This window comes from Lissotriton helveticus, chromosome 3_1, assembly GCF_964261635.1.
Source record: "Lissotriton helveticus chromosome 3_1, aLisHel1.1, whole genome shotgun sequence".
NCBI lineage: Eukaryota > Metazoa > Chordata > Amphibia > Caudata > Salamandridae > Lissotriton > Lissotriton helveticus.
The window spans coordinates 1,136,709,999-1,136,733,361 of record NC_136061.1 but is presented as its reverse complement, the minus strand read 5'-3'; the positions used below and the strand labels follow the sequence as shown (position 1 = coordinate 1,136,733,361).

At 45.4% G+C, this 23,363-nt stretch overlaps 1 protein-coding gene across 3 annotated transcripts in view; it reads right to left on the bottom strand.

The window, feature by feature from the left end:
* The window catches only part of STAM2 (signal transducing adaptor molecule 2), a 489,661-nt gene that overhangs the window by 146,522 nt on the left and 319,776 nt on the right, over positions 1–23,363 (bottom strand). For all 3 annotated transcript variants that reach the window (XM_078681742.1, XM_078681743.1, XM_078681744.1), the window contains exons 9-11: positions 19,065–19,159; positions 18,803–18,890; positions 13,993–14,047 (exon numbers count right to left, since the gene is read on the bottom strand). In XM_078681742.1, coding sequence (XP_078537868.1) covers positions 13,993–14,047; positions 18,803–18,890; positions 19,065–19,159 — 238 coding nt within the window. The remainder of the gene's footprint in view (positions 1–13,992; positions 14,048–18,802; positions 18,891–19,064; positions 19,160–23,363) is intronic.

The following is a 23,363-nucleotide window of genomic DNA, read 5'->3' as shown; positions in this document are numbered from 1 at the left end:
CAAGAAAAACACTACCTTCAATTGTCCTCAAAATCAGTCTCATAATTAGGGATACACTTAGGCCCTAATATCCCGTCCACAGTTGACACCAACTATGCTAAACTGCGCACACTTATATGTAAGGAACTGACTCGATGGAAACACCATCTACTTTCTTGGTAGGGATGGCAGGATAGCTGCTATTAAAATGCCTATCCTTCCCCAGATCCTATACTTATTCCAGACTTTGCCTCTCTCTCTCCACCCCTTGGTTGGATTAAACAGACTCAATCTGAGCTAGTACAATTCATCTGGCAAGGCCGAAAACCTTGGCTTAAGCACGCTATAGCGATCCTCCCGCCGGTGGAAGGAGGTTTGGGCTCCCAGACATCCAACTTTACTATTACGCCACCCCATTACGATACTTAGTAGAATGGTATCGCCCTAAATCTGAGAAACACTGACTATTTCAAGATCAAGCAGTGGCTGCCACACCCCTGCAGAGAATACCATTTCTCCCTAAACATCACAGACCACCCAATCTTTACGCATCCCATATCACCCACCCAAGACTGGAAGCCTGGGATCGCACTAACGTCAAATATAAGAACAAAAGTTACTTATCTGTAAACTGTGATTCTCCAGTATTGGTGTCTTTCATAGATTCACATGCTTGAATATTCTCCATCGTCGAAGTGGGAGTCCCACGGTACATAACATAGCATTGTAGCAAATAAAACACAAGCATAGTACAAGAAAGAAAAAAACACAGAGGTTTATAGACAGGAAAAAACTTGTCACTTCTATAACATATCACAGTCATTCTGATTAGTCCAAATTCCAATCAATCAGGCGCTAGCACCCTCTAGAAAGTTCTCCTCAGAGGCTCAGGCCCTCAGATTTTCGTAGCACAAGAGTGACAGAGTCAAGTAAAAGAGGAGAGCCTCTGAGGGGAGGAGGGTGGGTCGCATGTGACTCTATGAAAGACACCAATACTGGAGAACCACAGTTTACAGGTCAGTAACTTTTGTTCTTCTCCAGTATTGGGGTGTCTTTCATAGATTCACATGCTAGAATAAGAGTAGTAAGCAGTGGCATCAGAATAATACAAGGTATATATGAATCAATATAATAATACACAGTACGAAGAGACTGAAGTATGCAAACAAATGGTAACTTGTATACAGGAGGAGGGAAGCAACAGAGGTTCACTTTATTTAAAACGATTACCTAGGACTGCCTGCCCTACGGCTGAGTCAGCGTTGCCAGCAGCTTCCAAACAGTAGTGTCTTGTAAAGGTGTGCCTGCTGGACCATGTTGCAGCTCTGCGGGTGTGTTGAAGAGGCACACCAGCAAATAGCGCAGTAGAAGAGGAAAGTTTTCTGGTAGAGTGCGCTCAAACAGTTGTAGTAAGTGTGTTTTCCCGCTTGCTGATGGCAAAAAGCAATTGCCGTAGATATCCAGCGTGCAATAGTTTGTTTGGTGACTGGATGCCCCTTTCGCATCCGTCTGTAGGCCACAAAAAGGTGATCAGTTTTACAGATATTAGCCGTTCTTTGCAGATAACATTTGAGGCATTTTTTGATATCTAAAGAATGCAGTGCTCGCTCTGCTGATGTTTGAGGATTAGGAAAAAATGTTTTTAAAATGACAGGTTCATTAAGGTGGAAATCCGATGGAACCTTGTGGATAAAGGCGGGATTGGTGCGGAGCAAGACAGAGTCCTTGTTGAATTGGAGATAAGGCGGTTTAGTAGTAAATGCTTGAATGTCACTGACTCGACGTGAAGAAGTGAGAGCCAATAGCAGCGAATTCTTCCAAGTAATGAATTTGAGACCGACTTTATGGACTGGTTCAAAAGGGGGCTTCATGAGATGTGCCAATACAATGTTTAAACGCCACGGAGGAGGTGGCCGACAAATCGGTGGGAACAACCGAAAGAGACCACTGAAGAATTGCTGAATTACTCTAGAAGAGTAAAGAGAGCTGGAACCATCCTGACGAAACCTTGAGATTGCTGCCAGAAAAACTTTTAGAGTAGAATGCAAGAGGCCTGATTTTGCAAGATGTAAAAAGAAAGGCAAAAGTTGGTCATGCGTGGAATGAACAGGATGTACTTGAGCAGCGTCACACCATGAACAGAATCTTTTCCATTTGAGTTTGTATGTCTTCACAGTGGAGGCCGCCGTAGCCTTAGCAAGAAATGTAAATTTGCAAATTCATAGTGCTCAGGTTCCAAGCCGCTAAGCGAAGAGATGCTGGGTCAAGATGGCAAATCTGACCATGATCCATGGTCGGAAGATTCGGAAGCGGGCGAAGCATGATCGGGTCGCACTGCGACAGGAGCAGGAGTTACATGAATCAGACTTGTCGAGGCCACCTGGTAGCTATTAGAAGAATGTGACAGGGTTCCATCCTCATTTTGCGAATAACTCTGGGGACCATAGGAATCGGTGGAAAAGCGTAGGCATATATTTTTGACCAGTTCATCAAAAAGGCATTCCCGCACGACTCTGGTTGGGGAAGCCAACTTGCGTAGAATGGACATTTGCGGTTCAGATGGGTTGCTAACAGATCCAGATTCGGGGGACCCCATAATCAGAAAATGCGATCCAGTGTGGGTTGATGTAATTCCCATTCATGATTGGTCGAGGTTGACCTGCTCAGGGAATACGCAAGAATGTTGGACGCTCCTGGAACGTGCACTGCTGTGAGGGTGATTTGATGTTGGATTGCCCAATCCCACATTTGTTGACCTTGAAGGGATAGCAAGATGGACCGTGTGCCCCCTTGTTTGTTTATGTAGTGCATGCACGTTGTGTTGTCCGTCCAGATCAACACCGAGGTTCCCTGTATGATGTTGCGAAAAGCTTCCAGAGCCAGAAAAATGGCAAGTAACTCCAACAGGTTGATGTGCCAGGTCCTTTGGTGGATGTCCCACCTTCCTTTTACTGTAAGATCCTGAAGATGTGCACCCCAACCTTCGAGAGATGCGTCCGTTGTGAGAGTGAATGTCTACCAGAAATGGATGGCCTGAAGAGACGTTTTCCTCGAGAGTCCACCAAAGCAGAGCTGTTTTCATCCGAGATGTGACTCCGATCATATCGTTGAAGGATCCTGAGACTTGAGCGCATTGCTTGTCCAGTTCCTCCTGGATGGGCCTCATTTTTAGGCGGCCGTAAGGGACTAGGGGAATGCAAGAGGACAACATCCCTAGGAAAGATTTCAACTGCCCAACAGAAACTGGCTTTTTTTAACCGGAGGGAGGCCGCTAGGTTGCAAAGTCGTTGACGTCTTTCGTGTGATTCAAAGGCTTTTGCCAGTTTGGTGTCTAAGATGGCGCCCAAGAACAGTCTGTTTTGCGCGGGGAGAAAGTGGGACTCGTCCATGTTGAAAGTAAGGCCCAGACACTGGAAGAGGGACCTGCAAAATAGTGTGTGTCTGGATGCCTGCTTGAACAACCGTGCCTTCAAAAGGCAGCCATCGATATAAGGAAAATTTGCACTTCTTGTAGACGAAGATAAGCTGCCACCGGTGCGAGGACTTTGGTCAACACTTGGGGCGCAGAACAAAGGCCAAATGGAAGGACTTTGAATTGAAAATCTTTCCCAGCTACTCTGAATCTGAGGAATTTTCTGTGTCTTGGCAGAATGGGAAGATGAAAATAAGCATCTTGAAGGTCCAACGTTGTCATATACTCCCCTTAGGCTAGTAAAGGAAGCACCTCCCAAAGGGACAGCATGCGGAATGTTTGCTTTTTGATGTATTTGTTTAGGGCGCTTAGGTCCAGAATAGGGCGCCATTCTCCCAACTTTTCCTGTATAAGGAAGAACCTTGAATAGAATCCTCTGGATCTTTGTAGTTTGGAACCACTTCGGTCGCGCCTTTTCTTAGTAAAATTATGAGGAGGACCTTTTGGTGGAGAATTGGGAGGGATCTTTACAAACTCCAATGTGTGCCCTCAACGCACAATATCTAGAACCCATTGATCAGTAGTTATCAGTGACCATCCGGAGTAGAAGTAGGAGATTCAACCTCCAACCTTTGAAAAAACGGGAGGTGTCAGGGATGGCGGATGGAAAAAGTCATTGCTTCTTGGAGGAATCCTTTCCTCTGAAGGAGGATTTACCTCTGTATTGTCTGTAAGAAGTAGTTGGCTGTTGTCTGTACGATTGATGACTCTGGGAGGAGTAACGTTGTTAGCCTTGTCGATACTGATTGGAACTTCCCGAAAGGAAGATGTGGAGCAACGACCTCTCGCACCTTGAAAGGGCTGCTTTTTAAATTGAAGAGTGCCGAGAGCACGAGCAGTGTCGGTGTCCTTCTTGAACGTCTAAAGGGCATTATCGATGTGTTGGCCAAACAGTGATTCACCGTCATAAGGCATTTCCAATATTTTCGTCCGCACCTCTTGACGGAAAGAAGTGGCCTTTAACCAGCCCTGCCGCCTGAGGACTGCCGCACCCGCAAGTAAACGGAACCCAGGAGAAGACACATCAACAGCAGAATCAATCTCTAATGAAATCCTTTCCCCTTCTTGAAGAATTTTTAACGCTTCTGCTTTAGAAGGCTCTGGGATCAAATCTACAAGGGATGAAAGGTCTGACCACATTTGCCTATGGTAACAGCCGAGGATAGCTAGAGAATTGGCCGCTCGGACCGTAGTTGCCGCCATAGTGGAGAACTTCTTGCTAATAGCGTCAAGGCGTCTACCCTCTCGGTCCGGAGGTGCTGATAATGGAGACGATGGATTCCTTGCCCGACGTTGTGCTGCCTGAGTAATAATGGAATCAGGTTTCGGTTGTGCAATAAGACAAGCAGGCGAATTTGCAGGGGCTTTGTATTTTTTATCTAGTCGTGGTAGGAAAGCAGGAATGGAATTAGGATTTTGCATGAGTTTGAGACCTTCCTGTCAAATAAAAGGAGGTTGAGAAGTGCTTTGGATTGGCATAAAGGTATCCAAAGAGGAATGTTGCAGTTGAAGTAGAGAACTCGAAGACTTCAAAGGAACTAGATCCATGGATGCAGTCGTCGACGCCGTCACCGACAGACGTTGCTGAGCCACCTTCGACGAATCCAACGTCGACAAAGCCACCGCCGTCAAGGACAAGCGCGTCAACTAATGTTTCTTCCTTTGCTTGATGTACGCTGTCGACGAAGTCAAAGGCACCGTAGATGAAACAGGCCTAACCTAACAGCAACGTCGACGTTGATGTCGCCGACAACAGGATCATAGCCGGCTTCATGGATGCAGAAATTGACATTGTCGATGTAGAGAATCAGATCTCGGGGGCGTAGAAGGTGAAGATCGACCCTGAGGGGCAGAAATCACCCCTTTTGAAGTTGAAGGTCGGTCAGTGGACTTATCAATATGATGTTTCCTCACGACTTTAGTTTTAGAAGAAACCTTCCGAGACTCACTGGCTCTCTTCAAGGATGAAGTAGTCCTGACTGAGGATACACTCTCCACATCTGATAGAGGGTTCTCCGTAGTCTTCAACTTCAGCAGCCACAGAAGGAGACGCCCTTCTCTGTCCTTTAGAGTCTTTTGGAAGAAAGTCCTACAAATTTTACAATCCTTTACCTGATGTTCAGGGTAGAGGCAATAAATGCACTTTTTATGAGGGTCCACAGAAAAAAGTCGCTGTTTACCACAAGTCCCACAAGGTCTGAAGAGGGACTACTTGGCTGTAGACATGATAAAGATGTTATTTGAGAAGAGAAAAAACTGAGCAGAGCTCAAGGAGACTCCCTTCACACGACGTGCGGTAGAAAATCGGAGGGCCTGTGCCTCTGAGAACATTCTAGAGGGTGCCAGCGCCGGATTGGCCGGAATTTGGACTAATCATGACTGTGATATGTTCTAGAAGTGACAGGTTTTATCTCTCTATAAACGTCAGTTTTTTTCTTTCTTGTACTATGCTTGTGTTTTATTTGCTACATTGCTATGTTATGTACCGTGGGATTCCCACTTCGACGATGTGGAATATTCAAGCATGTGAATCTATGAATGACACCCCAATACAGGGTTTTTTAAGCTTTTTTTTGGTCACGACTGGGTCCAACAGGCAAAGTCTTGAACAGGGTCTTCTTTTTTGGAAGTGGGATTGGGGCAGGGGCAGTGGTACTCACTTGTTGACCTAGAGTGATGGGGTGGTCTAAGTCGGAGTCATCTGCTTCGGAAACGATTTGCAGGTCCTCAGAGGCCTCTTTCGTAACATCGGGCCTTCATCGAAGATGTCCACTGGTGCCGGAGCTGCTTGCTGTGCCATGATGTGTCGTTGTGCCCGGCGATCACGGATGGTCTTTTTGGATCTAAAGGAGGTGCAGGCCTGGCAGGCCTGAGCACGACGAGAACATTGTTCTCGTCGTGCTCAGGCGAGAGACACAGGTTACAGACCTTGTGGTGGTCACTGTGTGGCAATTTAGCTCCACACTGGGTGGATTTTGTAAATGGTGTCCTTTCCATGAGACGTAGGCCCGAACGGCGTGGATAGGCCCAGCGGTCCGCGTTGACGACCGGAATCGAGAATTTGAGGAGCGTGTCGAAGATCACGCGAACAAAAACAATACTGTTGAGACTAAGATGGTTCTCCGCGTCGAAAAGGTTTGGAGAATATGGTGCTGAACCGGAGCGGAGAAGTTACATCTGACCAGATGGCAGAAAAAAGCAATCTGACGATGGAGTCGATGTTCATGCGCACTCCAAGGGAGGAGTCACCTATCTCGTCACCACAAAAAACTTCTTCCAAGACAACAACAAGGTGCAAATATCCGAGCCCAACACCAGATGGCGATCTATGCAAAGTGTACTATCTGCAGCTCATATGCTTCGAACACTCATTTCATTCTGGCTCTCAATACAAAGATGCCCAATGGTCTTAACAGTGAGAACATGCACAACTTCCTTTAGTAGTAATTTTATCTCCGAATCAGGAAGTTCTTACCACGCACTGATTGTTAGCTGTGTTGTCATTTATGAAAGTATTCTTATTTTTATCTGTAATGAAAATGTTCTATTATCCATCTGTTTATTGGATACTGTTGGTACTTGCACTTTGTTTATGATGGGTTATGGTACCCACCTAATCGTGCACTGTTCACCTGGTGCTACGCACCTTATATTTTTGTTTGTTTTAACCACTTATCAAACAAGTAATTTACCATAGTTCTCAGTTTAACTTTTAATCATAATCTTTCACTTTTGCATTTCATCTTGTTATTCTTATTCATAACAATATTCATTCGCACATTTCATAGTACAATTATCATATTAATTTTCAAAGCATTTCAACATTGTACATAGCATATGTGTTTTTTTTGTCTCTTGAGGAGCCCAATGCATTTCGGCACCTTGTGGTGCCTTCATCAGGGGAAATTCTTATCACTCCTGTCATAGAATGATGTATCTGTGTATGTATCCTCCTCACCAGCCAATACTCTCGTGCTGTTCGTCAAAGAAATCTCTTATCTTCGCTATGCTTCTCGTGTCTGATATTCCTTGCTCATCTCCTGCGACAAAAATCCGCAGCCCTGTGTTCGGCCGAACAGTAAATTCTTAAGTTTTTCATGAGGTCTCGGTCAAGGCAGTAGTGCTCCGTGAACGTATACACCTACACCCACATCGCAGACTGGCAGATCTAGAGGACAGGCACTCCTGATGCCAACACAGCAGTTGCATCCTTGGCTCTGGTTGAATGGTTCTCAGAAGTTCTGGGGGCTGCTTCGTGGCCACTGCTTAGCAGATCTTAATGCAGAGGAGTGTTCACCTCAAAAACGTCTGCTTTTGCGCCATGCTCCCATTCTCTGATCTGGAGAACCTCACAAAAAGTGGATTGTCCACACAAAGATCCTTGGTACGGTCTATGTGAAAGCCTAGAGCTTTTTTGAGGGCCAACTAATGAAGCCTCTCCTTTTTGAGGGGGAAGCAGAAATCACTAGTAGCATGATTGATTTCCCATTGTGGAAGGGAGTCACGACTTTAGGTTTGAAAGCTTCTCGAGTCACTGTCAACAATTTGTCTGGAATAAAGGTGCAGGGTGGCTGCACTGAAAGTGCTTGTAGTTCACTCATACGATAAGCTAAAGCAATCGTTATGAGGAAGACCATATTCAAGGTTAGAAGACACTTTGAGAAACTATGCATTGGATTGAGGGTACACAAGAGAACTGTCAAAATAAAGTTAAGATACCACTGTGGCATTACAAACGGCATGGAAGGAAACGTGTCAGACCTTTTATGAACCTCATTATAACAGGTGATCTAAGCAAGGATGGCTGGTCTGCCAAATGTAGACAGGCTGAAAGGGCCAACACATAAACCTTTTATATTGTCCAATGGAAGGCCCTGCTGGACTAAATACAACATCAATATTCAGCAACTACAACATGTATCAAATTTGTTAAAGCACCTGGAATTAATGGATTTTTTGGATGGGCATCTGGCAGTGAGAATGACATCCAACTTATCAGGCCTCAAATCAAACATTGAGTGTGAATTGTGTAGGTGTGGGTGGAGGACCCTGCCATATTGCTAAGACAGAGGGCATAGAGGATTCCTTTGCCCCATTCCAGTTCAATGTATCCCTTAATGGGTGTACTTGTGGAAACTTCAACACAGAAAACAAGACCCTGGACCAGACCCAACCTAGCACAGGTGATAACCACATTCAGCAGTGATGAGTCCATCACCTCTGTCAGCTCTGGCTGGGGGAAGGAAGGCCTGCTGCAAGACAAACTGCAGTCTGTCAACCACTACCCACCTTGAGCTGCTTCCTCGAAGATTTGAATGCTGTCGGACATGCAACCTTGATGCAGAACCCACTGGGCCTTCAAGTTCTGCAGTAGGGCTCATGTGAATCACCTGCTCAGGTTGACAAGAGGATGCACAAGATTAAGAGCTCCAAAAGCTTCAGAAGCCTCAGAACCATCCTCACCTGGTCCAAGGAGGGACCCTGAAACATCTGGATCATAGCCTGAATGTGCTGGTCTAATTGCTGCAGAAGGAAAGCCTGGAACTCCACAGTACCCATGACTGACCCAATTAATAAAACCGCAGGGGGAATAAGGTGAGACTTTGACTAATTTATGGTGAAACACAACAATGTCAGGAGTTCCACCATCGTTTAACTGTGTCCTGTGTCAGCAACCAAGCGCTGAGGTACAGGAATACAGTTATTACAGACCTTTGAATATAAACAGCTACCACCACCATCACTACATGAACACCTGGGGGGTGGCTGGTGAAGCTGAGGGAGATCATGGCAAACTGAAAATGCTCCTAGCCCATCCTGAACTGCAGGATGTGTATATGTAGGTATTCTGAAATAGCTCTCTTGCACTGGTAGGGAGCTGGATCTGTCTCAGTCGCGGTGATTTAACTGGAGCCATAAAGCACTCATCCCCGTGCCCTAACATCGGTTATCTGTTTTTATACACGGAGTGTCTCGAGGCGGGGTTGAGAATAATGTCTATAATGAATAGGTGGCAGTAAACAAACTAACATGACATCTTATTAGAAGGCCTATGAATTTTCTTCAGGACAAGGAGGGATTGATGAGGAATCTTTAATTAGATTATGCACTAGAAAGATTGTTTCCAAAGGTAAGTAACTTCCTTCTTATGGCTACTTCTACCTGCAGATTGCTCACCTTTGAATATATTTCCAAGAGATACCTCCCTTGGCAGGTGGGCCTGAAAGAAATTAAAACAAGGAAATCTTGTGTGACCAAGCGAGCGAAATAGCCATACCTCCTCACAACCGAATCAAAACAACTATGCTAGAAAAGGGTGTGGAGCGATAATGTCAAGAAATGTCCAGCACCAGTTCCACCTCAGATGCAAATAAATAGAGCCAAGTACTACTGAGGTCTCAAATTTGCTTCAGATTTTTGCTGCCTTTTGTGGCATATAGTTCAGCAGTTACAGTGATACCATGATTCTACTTCTCATCTGCATCCCGGTTTCGGAATGCCACAAAACACTGTTATGGGCAGACAGTGGTACAGCCAGCTACAGGAATAGCATCAAAGCCCCTGGAGTCAAAATCACTCATTGTCGTTACTGTCACATACTTGCATTGTGCTCTTCTCTTTCTACCTGAAGATTCTTGTTTTAGGAGTGTGCAAATAAGAACACTGTTTTATTCAGTAGCATTCTACTGACAAACCTTTTACCTTTAACATCTACCCCGATGTACTCAGTCAATCAATCAATTAGAAGTTTGTAAAGCTCTATTTACTCACCCAGAACGGATTTCAAGGCGCTGAGGTAGGGGGAGGGCAATTGGGGGCGTCCGCAGATCCTAGAGGTTCATGGAGTTCCTTGTTAGAGCCAGGTCTTGAGATCCATTAGGAACTTGGACAGTGAAGCGGTCTGTCGGAGTTGGAGAGGGAGGGAGTTCCAAGTCTTGGCTGCGAGGAGGTATTAGGAGCGCCCCCCCTGTTCTGCCTTCCTTGATCCGAGGTACTGCTGCAAGGGAGAGCTGGGCCGAGGGGAGAGCGCGCTGGGGAGCGTGGAACACAGGGCAGTGGTTCAGGCTGGCGGGTCCGGTGGTGTGGAGGGTCTTCTGTGCGTGGATGAGCAGTTTGAAGTTGATTCTCTTTTCGACGGGGAGCCAGTGTAGGGTCCATAGATGCTGGCTGATGTGGCAGTGGCATGGTAGGTTGAGGACTAGTCTGGCGGTGGAGTTCTTGAGTTTAAGGGTGAGGTTCTTGCTGATCCCAGCGTAGAGTGTGTTGCCGTAGTCAAGTTTGCTACTGATGAGGGCATGTGTGACAGTTTTCCTATGTTCGGGAGGGATCCACTTGAAGGTCTTGTGCAGGAGGCGTAAGGTGTGGTAGCAGAAGGAGGTGATGGCGTTGACCTGACGGTCCATTTTGAGTTCGGGGTCCAGAATGATTCCAAGGTTGCGTGTGTGGTCCGTGGTGGCGCCCGAGGGTGGGGGGCCACCAGGCGTCGGGGTGAGGGCCCATGATGAGTATCTCGGTTTTGTCTGTGTGGAGTTGGAGGCAGCTGCTCTTCATCCATCTGGTGACGGCGTCTAACCCAGTCTTGAAAGTTGTGTTTGGTGATGTTGGGTTCGTTGGATAGGGAGAGGATGAGTTGGGTGTCGTCTGCGTATGATGTGGAGTCTGTGTGCTCTGACGATGGCTGCAAGCGGGCCATGTAGATGTTGCATAGGGTCGGGCTGATGGAGGATCCTTGTGGGACTCCGCAGGAGGTCGGAGTCGGTTCTGAGAGGAATGGGGGGAGTCTAACTTGTTGCGTTCTGCCGGAGAGGAAGGAGAGGGTCCAGTCAAGGGCCTTGTTACGGATTCCCGTATTGTTGAGCCTGCAGGCTAGGGTGCGGTGAGAGACTGTGTCGAAGGACGCACAGAGGTCAAGGAGGATGAGGGCTACAGTCTCTCCTCTGGGGAGGGCGCGGATATCGGCTGTTGCTGCGAGGAATGTACTTTCGGTGCTGTGGTTCTTCCAGCATCCTGACTGGGATGAATCGAGGATGCTGTGTTCTGCGGTGAAGGCGAGAGTTGGCTGTTGACTGCTTTTTCCATGACTTTGGCTGAATAAGGGAGAAGGGACATTGGTCTGAAATTCTTGAGGTCAGTGGGGTCCACTGAAGGTTTCATCAGGAGAGGGGTGATCTCGGCGTGTTTCCAGTCCTCGGGAAAGGAGATGGTCTTGAAGGAGCAGGTTGATGATACGTGGGAGTTCGGGGGCGATGATGTCTGCGACTCTGCGGTAGATGTGGTGGGGGCATGGGTGCGTGGGGGCCCCGGAGTGAGTGGTCTTCATTATCCTCAAGGCGTCTTCGAAGCTGAGGGCAGTCCAGCTGTCAAGTGTCGGTTGCGTACTGCTGGGGGTGAGGTTCCTTGCGGGGGTCGTTGTCGTGGTCGTCCAAGTTATCGTAGATGGTCTGGATTTTGTGTTGGAAGAAAACGTTGAGTCTGTCGCAGAGGTCCTGGGAGGGAGTGATGTCTGTGGACTCGCTGTTGGGTTGGGCAAACTCCTTGATGATGTCGAAGAGTTCCTTGCTGTTGTGAGTGTTGGTGGAGATTCTTTCCTGTAGAGCTTCCTTCCTGGAGAGTCTGATGAGCTAGTGGTGGGCTGCCATAGCTGTTTTTAAGTTGTCAAGGTCAGTTGGGGTTTTTGGGCTTCTCCACAATATTTCGAGTCGTCTGCAGGTGCGTCTGGACTCTCGGAGTTCGTTGGAAAACCAGCTGGCTTTCTTGGCGTGGGGTGGAGACTTTCTTGAGGGGGGCGATGGTGTTGGCACAGTTGGTGATCCAGTTGTGCAGAGTGCGGGCGGCAGTGGTGTCGTAGTTTGTGGCTGTGGGAGCGGATCTGCTGAGGGTGGCGGCGAGCTGGTCATTGGAGATTTTGTTTCAATTTCTGTGTTGGGTAATGCTACATTTGCAATTGCAACCAGGTGCCAATCACTGAAAATGTTTAATGCTGAAATATTAAGGAAGTGTGTTTCGCTTCACCCTAGTCTTCATGCCTGAGATTGGTAAATCTGTAGTGTAAATAACTTTCTCTTCCATTGCGAGCAGTGGCTTGTCCATTGTTCTTCTCCTTTGGTTCTCAAATGCCTCTGTCAGTACTGGCTAAGGCCAGTACTTTAACTTCTCTTTCAATGCTGACAAAAGCTTACCCACCTGTATTCTCGTTTTAAATGCTGGAAAAGGTCTCTTTCTCCCAAAGCTAGCTATGGTCTTTTCCTTCTATCACAATGACCATGAAAAATCAATAATTTCAAGGCCGGTGAAGACTATTCCTTTAAGCCTTCTTTCTATGCTGGCTAACGTCTGCCTTCACTTGTTTTTCTCTCTTAGCATTGGTAAAGTCTGTCCTTTCTATTCTTATGTTATATGGCCGAAAGGCTTGCTTTTTTTCCCCATTTTACTGCAAATGTGGTTTAGTCATGTTGTCTCCCCTCCATTTCAGAGCTGGCTAAAGCCTGAACATTTCTTACTTTTAGTGTTCCAAAAGGCACTTTCTCTTTTTATGGTCTGGCTTGACAGTGCCAGAAATTAGGTATCACAAGGCGCAGGGCTTTTGCACCACCGATATATTGGGAGCGAAGAGTACATATTTTGATTGGGCAGAAGGTGTGTGCTTCCACAAAAAAATGTGCTTGACCTCCATACAGCTGTGACCATTTTGTTAATTTATCCAGCTGTCTAAGCTTGAACGTTTAGGGGCACATACATGCCATTGCAATGTTATTAAAGCTTTTCTCTCTGTCAGAAGCGCAGATGGAGGAGGGAAGTTATTAACGTATATGGATTTCTAAGTCTGGCTTGACAGTGCATTCATAAGCCAGACCTATTGGAATTGCCAATGCTTGTTTTCCCGTTGGATTATATCGGTCTGTTTCTTGTTTTGTTCTGGTGATGTGTGTAACTTTCATTCTACATTCAGCACGACCAAATAATTTAACTTGCTTCCATTAAAACTTTTTTTCTTGTACTTTATCTTTCTGTCTATTGTTCTATTTCAACAATCTCCCAAGCAACAGAATGGATCGAGAAAATCCTGCATGCAAATCCCCCACTAAAAGCTATAAATGATGAGAGGACACAAGCCAATTCGGATTCTATACTACTAGAAGCAACTGCACCAGAATGTTAATTTAATCATTATGTTTAAATGTCTGACATTGATATTCAAAAATAGACCAGTCAAGTAAGGAAAACCAAGTTCATTAAGAGGTATGCTTTGGGCTGGTGTGACAAGGGGAGTGGGAGGATAAGTGGGGAACAGATGGGAATACCCATAAAAAAAAAAAAAAAGAAGGTAGTAGTTGGCTGTAATCATCTTGATCTCAAAATAAATTGCGACATCCCTGCACTCCCAAAGGAGTGTCCTACACCTTCAGGATTTAACCACAATCAAGACAAATGGTTAGTTAAGACAGAAGATTACAAGCAAAAACACATGGGGCAATTTATGATAAAACCAAATCTCTCTAAGGAGGACATATGGCATAATAGAAATAAACCATATGGCTCACCTATCAATTTCCTCAAGTTTTTCATCAATCATTGGACACATCTGTTGGCAGGCATCTAAAACAAAAGTAAATTCTTTAGTAACTTTGAATAAAAGCGAATTCAAATTTCTCCAGAATCAGCAAATCCTGCATGCACACAGTACATAAAAAGCTGTGGAATCCTGTGGGGTTTGGAAGCCAAGCAGTATATGACACACAGACATATTTCTTTAGCTTTACAAAGCCAAATGTATAAATGTCCTATTAATTAGGTTTAAAATCACTGTTGACAAGGACTGTGATCAATACAAAATAGGAGATGTGGGGAAAAACCTTTTTTATTGTCACCACCACCACTTTTTGCTAGGTTTTGTTGTTGGTGTGCTGACTGTCAACACAATGGAAGTCAATTCACCAAAATGACAGGAGGAGCAGAAATCCTCAAACGAACAAGGCGACCAGGTAGGTTGTTGTTATCAAGTTAAATAGAACCTTAGACAATCTGTGCTAAAGTCTATGTGCTTTATTTCACTTCCGCTTAAGACTTTCTTTAAGAGCAAATTAACCCAATCATTTCATGTCATGAGATGGCCAACACATCATTTGGATGCACTTTGAGAGTGTAAAACATTTGCATAAAAATACATAAACAGATTAAAACAACACTATTGTGATTGGACACAATGTGAAGAAATCAAAACCAAAAATAAACACAAAGAATATCCATGAACAGTACATATAATCAGTCCTTGTTCACAAACTAGCACTAGGCGGACACTAACATGTTTGACACTGAGGTTAACACCTGCTGTCCTGCCTGTGACATGAGTAATAGGGTTACACAATTACATTGTGCAATGTCTGAAGGCGGGGAAAACACAACAGTTCAAACGGATTACCTTGAGGCATGGTCTGTGTTGGTTAACCCATACTCTGGAGCCAACCCATTTTGAACCCCAGGTGGCTAGGAGGTTCTCCTCAGGATTAGGACTGGGTCGTGAGAACGGATTGTTGGCATTGGATGGGTCAATGATTGGATGTATATGAGGTGGTGTTCCTACTGTTGAAATGGTGAGGCTTCAAGGTACCGGGGGGGGGGGGGTTAGTCCCAGTGGAATTTCGGGGTACACTACGTTGTATTTGAGGAAAGATGTATATCACTGCCTGTACAACCTTCTCACGGCCTGCTGGTCCCAAAAGTATGAAGAGGACTTCCCGCTAATGTACCTCATTTTTATTACACCAATAGAGAATAATTTATTAACTATTTGTATAATTAAAAAATTGACAGAAACCAAGCAAGTGGAGCTCCAACTAGCATCCATTATGAAGTGCTGACCCCCTTTTCTGAATCGACCCTGTGTTCCAGGCAATGATTTTGCTACCTCTGAGGCCAGGGGTCGCAAAAGCAGGGCAAGGGGTAGCAAGGGGCAAGCCAGGGGTCGCAGCTGCACCCCTCTATATGACGTCCATGCTCAACTCTGTGGTGCTGCTGTCCAGTGTCCTGTGTCTGTGCTCTGACCCCCTATTCCCTGATTGGCCCAATTTTCTTACCTATAGGTCCCTAATGAACAAGTTACTTACCTTCGGTAGCGCTCTTTCTGGTGGATACAGTATCTGCCTGTGGATTCCTCACCTTATGAAAACCCCCTGCGCCAGCATTCCGCTGAATTTTTACTATCTCTCCACGCCAACGAGGACATCAGCTCCGCTCGTGACTCCGCATGATGTCACAGGAGCCATAAAGGAGCCTCGTCGGCGTGTTGACGTCAGTTCCACCCATTTTTTCCGTGCTGCCGTGGCGAAACAGGTGGACCAACAACAAAACCATAGCATATACAGGACACAACCTTTACATCATTATACATAGTATAACATCAAAAAGGAAAGCTAAAGAGCGTCAGCATTTCCCATGAATGTATTGGTTTGAAAGAAGATACAATATAACACAACAAGCCAAATAAGGCCTCCTTTAATGGTATATAAAGGTGGACAACGGGGAGGCGGATGGGAGAGTCAAAAAGTAGAGCCCAGTGAAACACAAGAATACCCTCAAGGGGACCCACAGGCTGAAGGCACAGGAGTTGCAAGAGGACCTCAAGCAGCTAATCAAGAAGGAAGGCCCACAGTGCAGAGAATGCAGTGAAGATGCTGTGCTTGGCAGGAAGAGATGCTGGAGGCTGGAGCTTCTTGTAGCCCGAAGATCTCTGGAGTGCAAAGCCACAAGCCCTGCCAGCGGAAATTCAACACTGTGCACAGGGGTTTGGTCCCAGCGGTTCTAACAAGGGATACTGGCCGAACAATTGCAGCGAGGACAGGTCAGGCCTCGAGGGAGTTGTTGAACCACCACCTGTGTTGCTGAGCCTTTCTAAGTCCATGGGACATCAGAAGCAGCAGATCAGTCAGCTTTGTTGTGGTACTTACAGATGCAGGGGAGTGACTCCTTCACTCAAAGGGAAATTACTTTGGGTGTCCTTGATGCCCACAGGTGCAACAGGAGTCTTCATTAATGCAGTCTTCCAGGCTAAGTCCAGCGAAGTCCATGTGTCCAGGCGGTCGGAGAGTGATGTGGTTTCAGGCTTGAGTCTTGTCCCACGACGAACCTGAAGAGCCACCCAAAGGTAAGCCTTTAAGTACTCTAAGGAAAGGGTTGGAACGACTCAGGGGTCCCTCCCAGAGGAGGGGCTGGACAGAGGGAAGGTTACTCCCATGTCCGTTGTCCAGTTCCATGCCAGAGCGGGAGCCAAGGGTTCTCTCAACTTGCTCAAAGTGAAGTATGCAAGGAGGGCACCAAATGTGTCCTTCAAAGCAGTCTGGAGGCGCTGACAAGTGCCTCAACCCAAGCCCAATACACTAAGAAAACAGCAATACTCTCGCACACAAACACAAGGTATAACATAGGTAACATAAATCGTAAGCAAAACAGTAATAGCCAATGAAAGCAGATGCAGATGTCCAAGTGTGTCTTGTAACGGGGGTGGTTTAATTGAGTCCACAATCAGCCGACACGTGTTTCGTCGTGTGGGTGTAATCAACACGACTCTTCAGGGCTGTGGCACAATCTACCAGATTCAGGGTCCAAAAGTGTTGAATCATAAGGCGTCAAAATTTCTCTTATGGTTTATAAGGTCAGTATATCTCCAGAATTAGGTGTAGAAATTCTCGAAGCAGAATAACCCGGGTATTCTAATAATAACGCTCAATACGTGTAAGTATCAAGATGGTACCGGGAGGGGATCCACAACCCGTTCGAGGTTCGCAGTCAGCTCTATGGTATCCCTCCTCCTGTGTTTCCCGGTCGCCGTGCTCCAAGTTACGGACTTCCGTAACTTGGAGCACGGCGACCGGGAAACATCTTGATACTTGTTACCTATGTTATACCTTGTGTTTGTGTGCGAGAGTATTGCTGTTTTCTATTGTGTGAGAGCCGGTTGACTCTCAATTTGGATGGTTAAGGGTTTCTCCGTCCACTCTTACGCACCATCCCGATCTTTGTATTTAACTACTTGAACGGTTACACAGGATTGCGCCTACCCTTTCTGAGATTCTCTGTAAAAACCTTGGTTGCAGTTATCCCAATACACTAAGTCCTGTTTGAGGAGGCAGTCCTTGAAACAGGAAACCTATTGTTCTACATTCTCCTGCTCGAGTTTGGCTCAACAGCAGGAGGGCAGAATCGGGTCTGTGGTCGGCAGCATCGCTAGGTTGCTGTCAGACCATGAAAGGCTGAAATTGGTAGTACACGGGGTACCCCAAGGGAGCATCCCAGTACATGGGGTCATACTTTCAACACTGAAATCAGTGTTGGGTATGATTCCAAGATGTTTGATATCAAACATGACTGGGTTCGGTGCAGCTACTATATATCTATAGTTAGACATCTCGTAATGAGTGATGTCCATATTATACATTAAAATGGCTGACCACACTTACAAAGCCTGTAGAATCGACTCTGGGGTTTGTAGGGGTGTCCTTCTCATGCAGGGGTACCCTCACACTTATATCCAGGACTGAAAGGTTTGCCATAGGGGTGACTTATAGGTTTTAACTGTAGTGATCTCAGATATTAGGAAATTAATATCAGTTGTGAGAGGTGCAAGCACCAACTCACACAGGCGTGCCATGGCAGGTCGTAGTCGCAGTTAGAGTGGTCTCTCATGGGTGGTACAATACATGCTGCAGCCTATGGGAGACCCCTGGTGTACCTAGGACCTGGATACCTTAGTATCATATACTAAGAACTTAAAGGGTACACCAGTAGCCAATTGTGGATGTACAGAAGTCCTTACCAAAGTCAAATTTCGGGCAAAAGCACAGTGACTGGGGTCCTGTTTAGCAGGATCACAGTCAGAGTAGTCAAAATTAGTCAAAATTACTCTGACAACAGGCAAAAAGTGGGGGTAACCATGCTCAAAGAAGAATCCTACCTTCCTACAACTATTATTTGCCATGCAGCTACGATCCTCTATATTATCCTTGCTCCTTACTTCCCTACGGCTCAGTTGGTCACAACTCTTAGTTTTCAAAAATCGACTGCCTGTGGGAGACTCATGGTAACTGCATATAAAGTAACAAATGCAGCGAGAGAGAAAGAGAATATGCCGCCACAGGCCTTTAACCAGATAATTAAATATACGCTGAGAATTTTATACAAACATGTACTCAAGGAGAAGAAAATTCTAAGTAACATGACTTACGGAGAAGAAAGGGAAAAAGAAACAAAATATTACCCAGATTAAAATACTGCACTGTATGCAGTGCTGAAAAATAAACCTATTTTTATAATTCTGCAAAAATAAAATCATGAGCAAGATGTTAAATCATGACATACCTTCTAAATCAAGAAGTTCGGTCATATCTGGCTTGGGATCTTTTGGATCTATACTTTGAAGCAACTGTAAGGCCTTATCCATTTTGTCCTACACAAACAAAAGTGTAGTATATCATTAAATAATCATTTATTTTTAAAAAACAAATAAAATGGATAAACAAATTCAACTGTGAAGTAATAATCAAATCTACAAATGCTTGCAACTTCTTTAATGAACAAGTATTCTAACTCTATTCAGGAAAATCATATATTACATACATACCTCATCTATGAACACTTGTGCAGGTTCTGCTTGCCTGCTATCCTCCAATATTTCTTCTGAAATACTATTTTTTTCTGAAGATGCTACAGGGGACGCTGAAATAAGCAAGCACACATTTTCATGTATTTTAAATACCCTGGATTTTGCAAAAAACACATTCAACTACAAACTAAAGCCAATCCAATGGTTAGATCAAATATGCAACAATCACAGAGTTTTACCATACAGAAAGGCTTCTTAAAAACCACAAACTTTAACTTCACAATTTTCCCAAAGAAACTTCCCACCATTCTAAGGATCCAAAAAGAGCATATAACAGAAACTATCTTTAGTTAGCTGGTCACCCTCGTGCTCCTTTTTGATGCCTTGGAAGAACTGCTTCTTACTTGAGGACCACCTCCTTAATAAGGGACAAACTAAATAGGTACAGAGAAAGATGGGAAAGTGAAAGTCAAAAAGGGTAACAGAGCATCAAACACCTCCCCGTCTTCTTTCTGAACTCCAGTTTTCATGAATAAGTAATCATTAACATAAATAATGACATATATCTTATATGACACGTGACATAACTTAATAAAGGCAAAACATATAGAGTTGTGAAGCATTAACATTTCAGATTTTCTGTGAGGACATTTGTAGGGGCAATCCTTGAATTTCAACTGTTACTTTTTGTATGTAGTTGTATGTAAATGGCGAATTGTAGCATGTAATTGACCTTTGGTAAAGCCCCCAACTGCAAAATAACTGTACATAGGAATATAAAGAATGCTAACACTAAAGGTATTTCACATGTTAAATCACAGCTTCAAACAATAGTGAGCTAAACAAATGGCAGAGATCATGAAAGGGGCTGTTAGCAAATCTCCTTTCTGGGATCTTCTTTATTGATCTTTTTCCTTGCTCATTTTTGCGGTTTTCGGTGTTCTTTACCCATACTCATTTAATTTTTCAGGATGATATTTAAAGACTACAGCAAACAAGTTTCACCCCTTTGCTAGCGCCCAGGTCTGGGGCTTCTTCATAGGGTGTGCCCTAACTGAGAACTACTTACTACTTTGAGTACCAGAAACAGCTGTTGCATCAGTCGCAAGGTTCCTTCATGGGAAGTACCTTCGCTCCGAGCGTGGCCTGCCTCTACATTGCCACGTTTGAAGAGAATACCATCAGGAACACCAATAACCCATATATCAATAACCTCACCTATGGGAACGATTTATTGATGACATCTTGGTCGTCTGGAAAGGTGACTGCTTTACCTGCGAGGAATTTTGCCAATGGGTGAATGCACAAAACCAATATCTCAGGTTCACCCACACCATTTCGGAGACGAACATACCCTTTTTAGACCTCAATTTACAACTGACACAAACAGGTCTCAGAACCAACCTGTACAAGAAATCCACTGACCGGAACTGCCTACTACTATACCAAAGCCTCCACCCTAGGGCCCTCAAAGATAATCTCCCCTTTGGGCAGTTCTTGCGCCTCAGACGGAATTGTAGCACCACCAGCGGTTACAAAGTAGAGGGCAAGACACTTGAAGACAATCTCAAACAGAGAGGCTACCCCGTCAAATTGGTCAAGGACTCTGCCAAGAGAGCACTGAACAACCTCAGAGAGGTCTTGTTACAGAACACACAAAGAACCCACAGACTCACTCAAGTGTGTCACATCATTCATACCAGACTCCACACACATTAAGGGGATCATCAAAAAACACTGGGGCATCCTTAACACGGGTGAAATAGAGTTCCCCGACCTAGATTTGCCTTCAAGAGAACTAGCAATCTGAAAGATGTGATTGTGCACACTAGGCCCCCCACCAAGCAGAATGAGACCCAACGAACACTCTGGGGCCTCCCCTCCGTCACTGGGCATTACCCACGTGGCGGATGCACGGTTTGTGCCCAGACAAGAGAGGTGAAAACATTCGCCCTAACAGACACCTACACATGGACCATGAGGAAACACACTAATTGTAACATCAAGATGCATCTATTTGGTCACCTGCCCCTGTAGGAAAATATATGTGGGGATGGCGATGAGACCAGTCAGGATCCGCATTACAGAACACAAGAGTAACATCAGATGCCAAAGGGTCACAACTAGAATGTACACACACACTACCGAGAACAGGGTCACAACCCCGACTCACTACAGTGGCTGGTATTAGAATGTCATCCCAAGATCTCCCAACAGGCACTCTTTAGGATTGAACAACAATGGATACACCGGTTATCCACATCCACTCATGGCCTGATTGATGAAATCCCGTGGAGGACCTTGAACAACAGATGAACATTGACGTATGTATACTAAAGCACCGACCAAGACAGATGCTCCATGATGTTAATGGCTCTGCTTCATTATCCAGCCGGGCAACCCAGACGCGCCACTATTGAGGGACCTCTTGCTATACATATGAATGCACATCCAGGAACTAAACTCGAGGATGACTATCACTTGGATATGTAACTAACAACAGATGGGGACACCCTACATACCTGATGGGTGTGTAACGATGTCCGCACCCACCTCTCACACTCCTTGTGCCACAGCTGGTACTGACGTCACCCACCATCGACTGCTTTTTGTCCCCGACCGATCATCGTGCTGGAGGGGCTGTTAAGCACCCCACTGTGACTAACTCTCCAATCACACTCGCCATGACACCCTGTGACCACAGGCATCAGTGGTTACTTTATCCCACAGTTACCACTTTAATAACTTACCCACAATCTACCCACCACCCGATGGTATTTAGCATTTCCACCCTATGTCCACACTAGGAATATGCTCCACATGTCCAGGAACAGAGCCATCTCCCATCGGTGCCTACTAGGGATTAGGCTACCTGACACACTCCAAGATGGATGCGATAGCGAGCCGAGATTGTGTCTCATTTCATCTCGAGTTGCAGTCTGTGGCGTAAACCGGACGCGACCTGCCAAATCAGCCCGCACGTGATCCGGAAACGAGATATTTACTCCCCCCGGAGACTATAATCCTCATACCGGTACTGGGGAAGAGGGTAGGTGAGCCGTTGCAGTCCTGCGCTGGACATGTGAGTACTGTTGAGACTTAGCTAGGGGCAATGGTCCAGAACCTACCAGTTGGCTATTACTGTTCGCAATCTGCAGGGCGCCGACAAGTTATTCCCTTGGACCTCGCTCCCCACTCCCAGTAAGCCTACTTAACGCACGCAATGGGGCTGACTCGGGGAAAGTGCATTGTGACCATTCGGTCTGCCATATACCTTCAACGAAGGAGGCGGCAACATACACGCACAGCGCCGGGCCATAACATTCGCTTGCGGGTAGGTTACAATGCAGTGGAGACGGTGCCTTCTCGTGGCAACTGTCCGCCTGCAATGAGAAGCGGACTGTTTTTATCACATGGGGTTCACCTTTTGCTCCAATAACCCGCATCCTGTGTACCTTTTACATTTGATCCCACAGGACACCATCCTCTGAGGTGTCTGAGTGACTCACCTTACCGGCAGAAGAGACATACCCGCAACAGGGAGGCGAGTTTGCCGCCTGACAATTGACTGTAGCTGTATGTACTTTATTCAATATAAAAATATCATAAAAGCATGAACAAACGTGATATAGCAATCAAAGAAAACCATTGTTACATACAACTAATGACAATAATAATTTATCTAAAAAGTCATAAAAAAATTAATACAGTATATACAATAAAAACACATATAACGGGCGCAATAATACAGATTTGGGACCCTGTAATCACTAACTCTTGTTGTGTTTTAGCAGCTTAGTACGTATCAACCAGGCACTGCCCAAGTATTTGGCTACCGCAAAGGTCATACTGAGAGAAGAAGGATCTGTTTTAAATGTGCGTAATGCTACCCTGTAATCCATAAACCCCAGATTTTTACAAGTGGGTTTAAGCCATTTCCGGGACAAGCAAAGAGGAAATGGGGGATAGATTCTGAGGGTGCCTGACAACCGGGGCATCTCACAGAAAATAAACTATTGCTTCTCCAGCCCGCTACCAACTCATTAACAGGGAGAATTCCTAACCTGAGCTTCATGTATAGCGTTCTATCTCGTGGAGATTGAATATAATCGAGATAGTATTCAAATCTAGCATCGGGCTTATGCTCCAGAAACTGTTCTGTGAGAGTCCCCCAGTTGGATTTTCACGTCTCCTCCCCTTTTACCCATTCCCAGTATGCCTTCTTGATTATTTGCTTCGCTGGTGGGGTCTGACTTGCCCATGAATCTCCATACCCTATCGCTGTTACCAACTGTTGTAATTTGCAGATCCATTTGA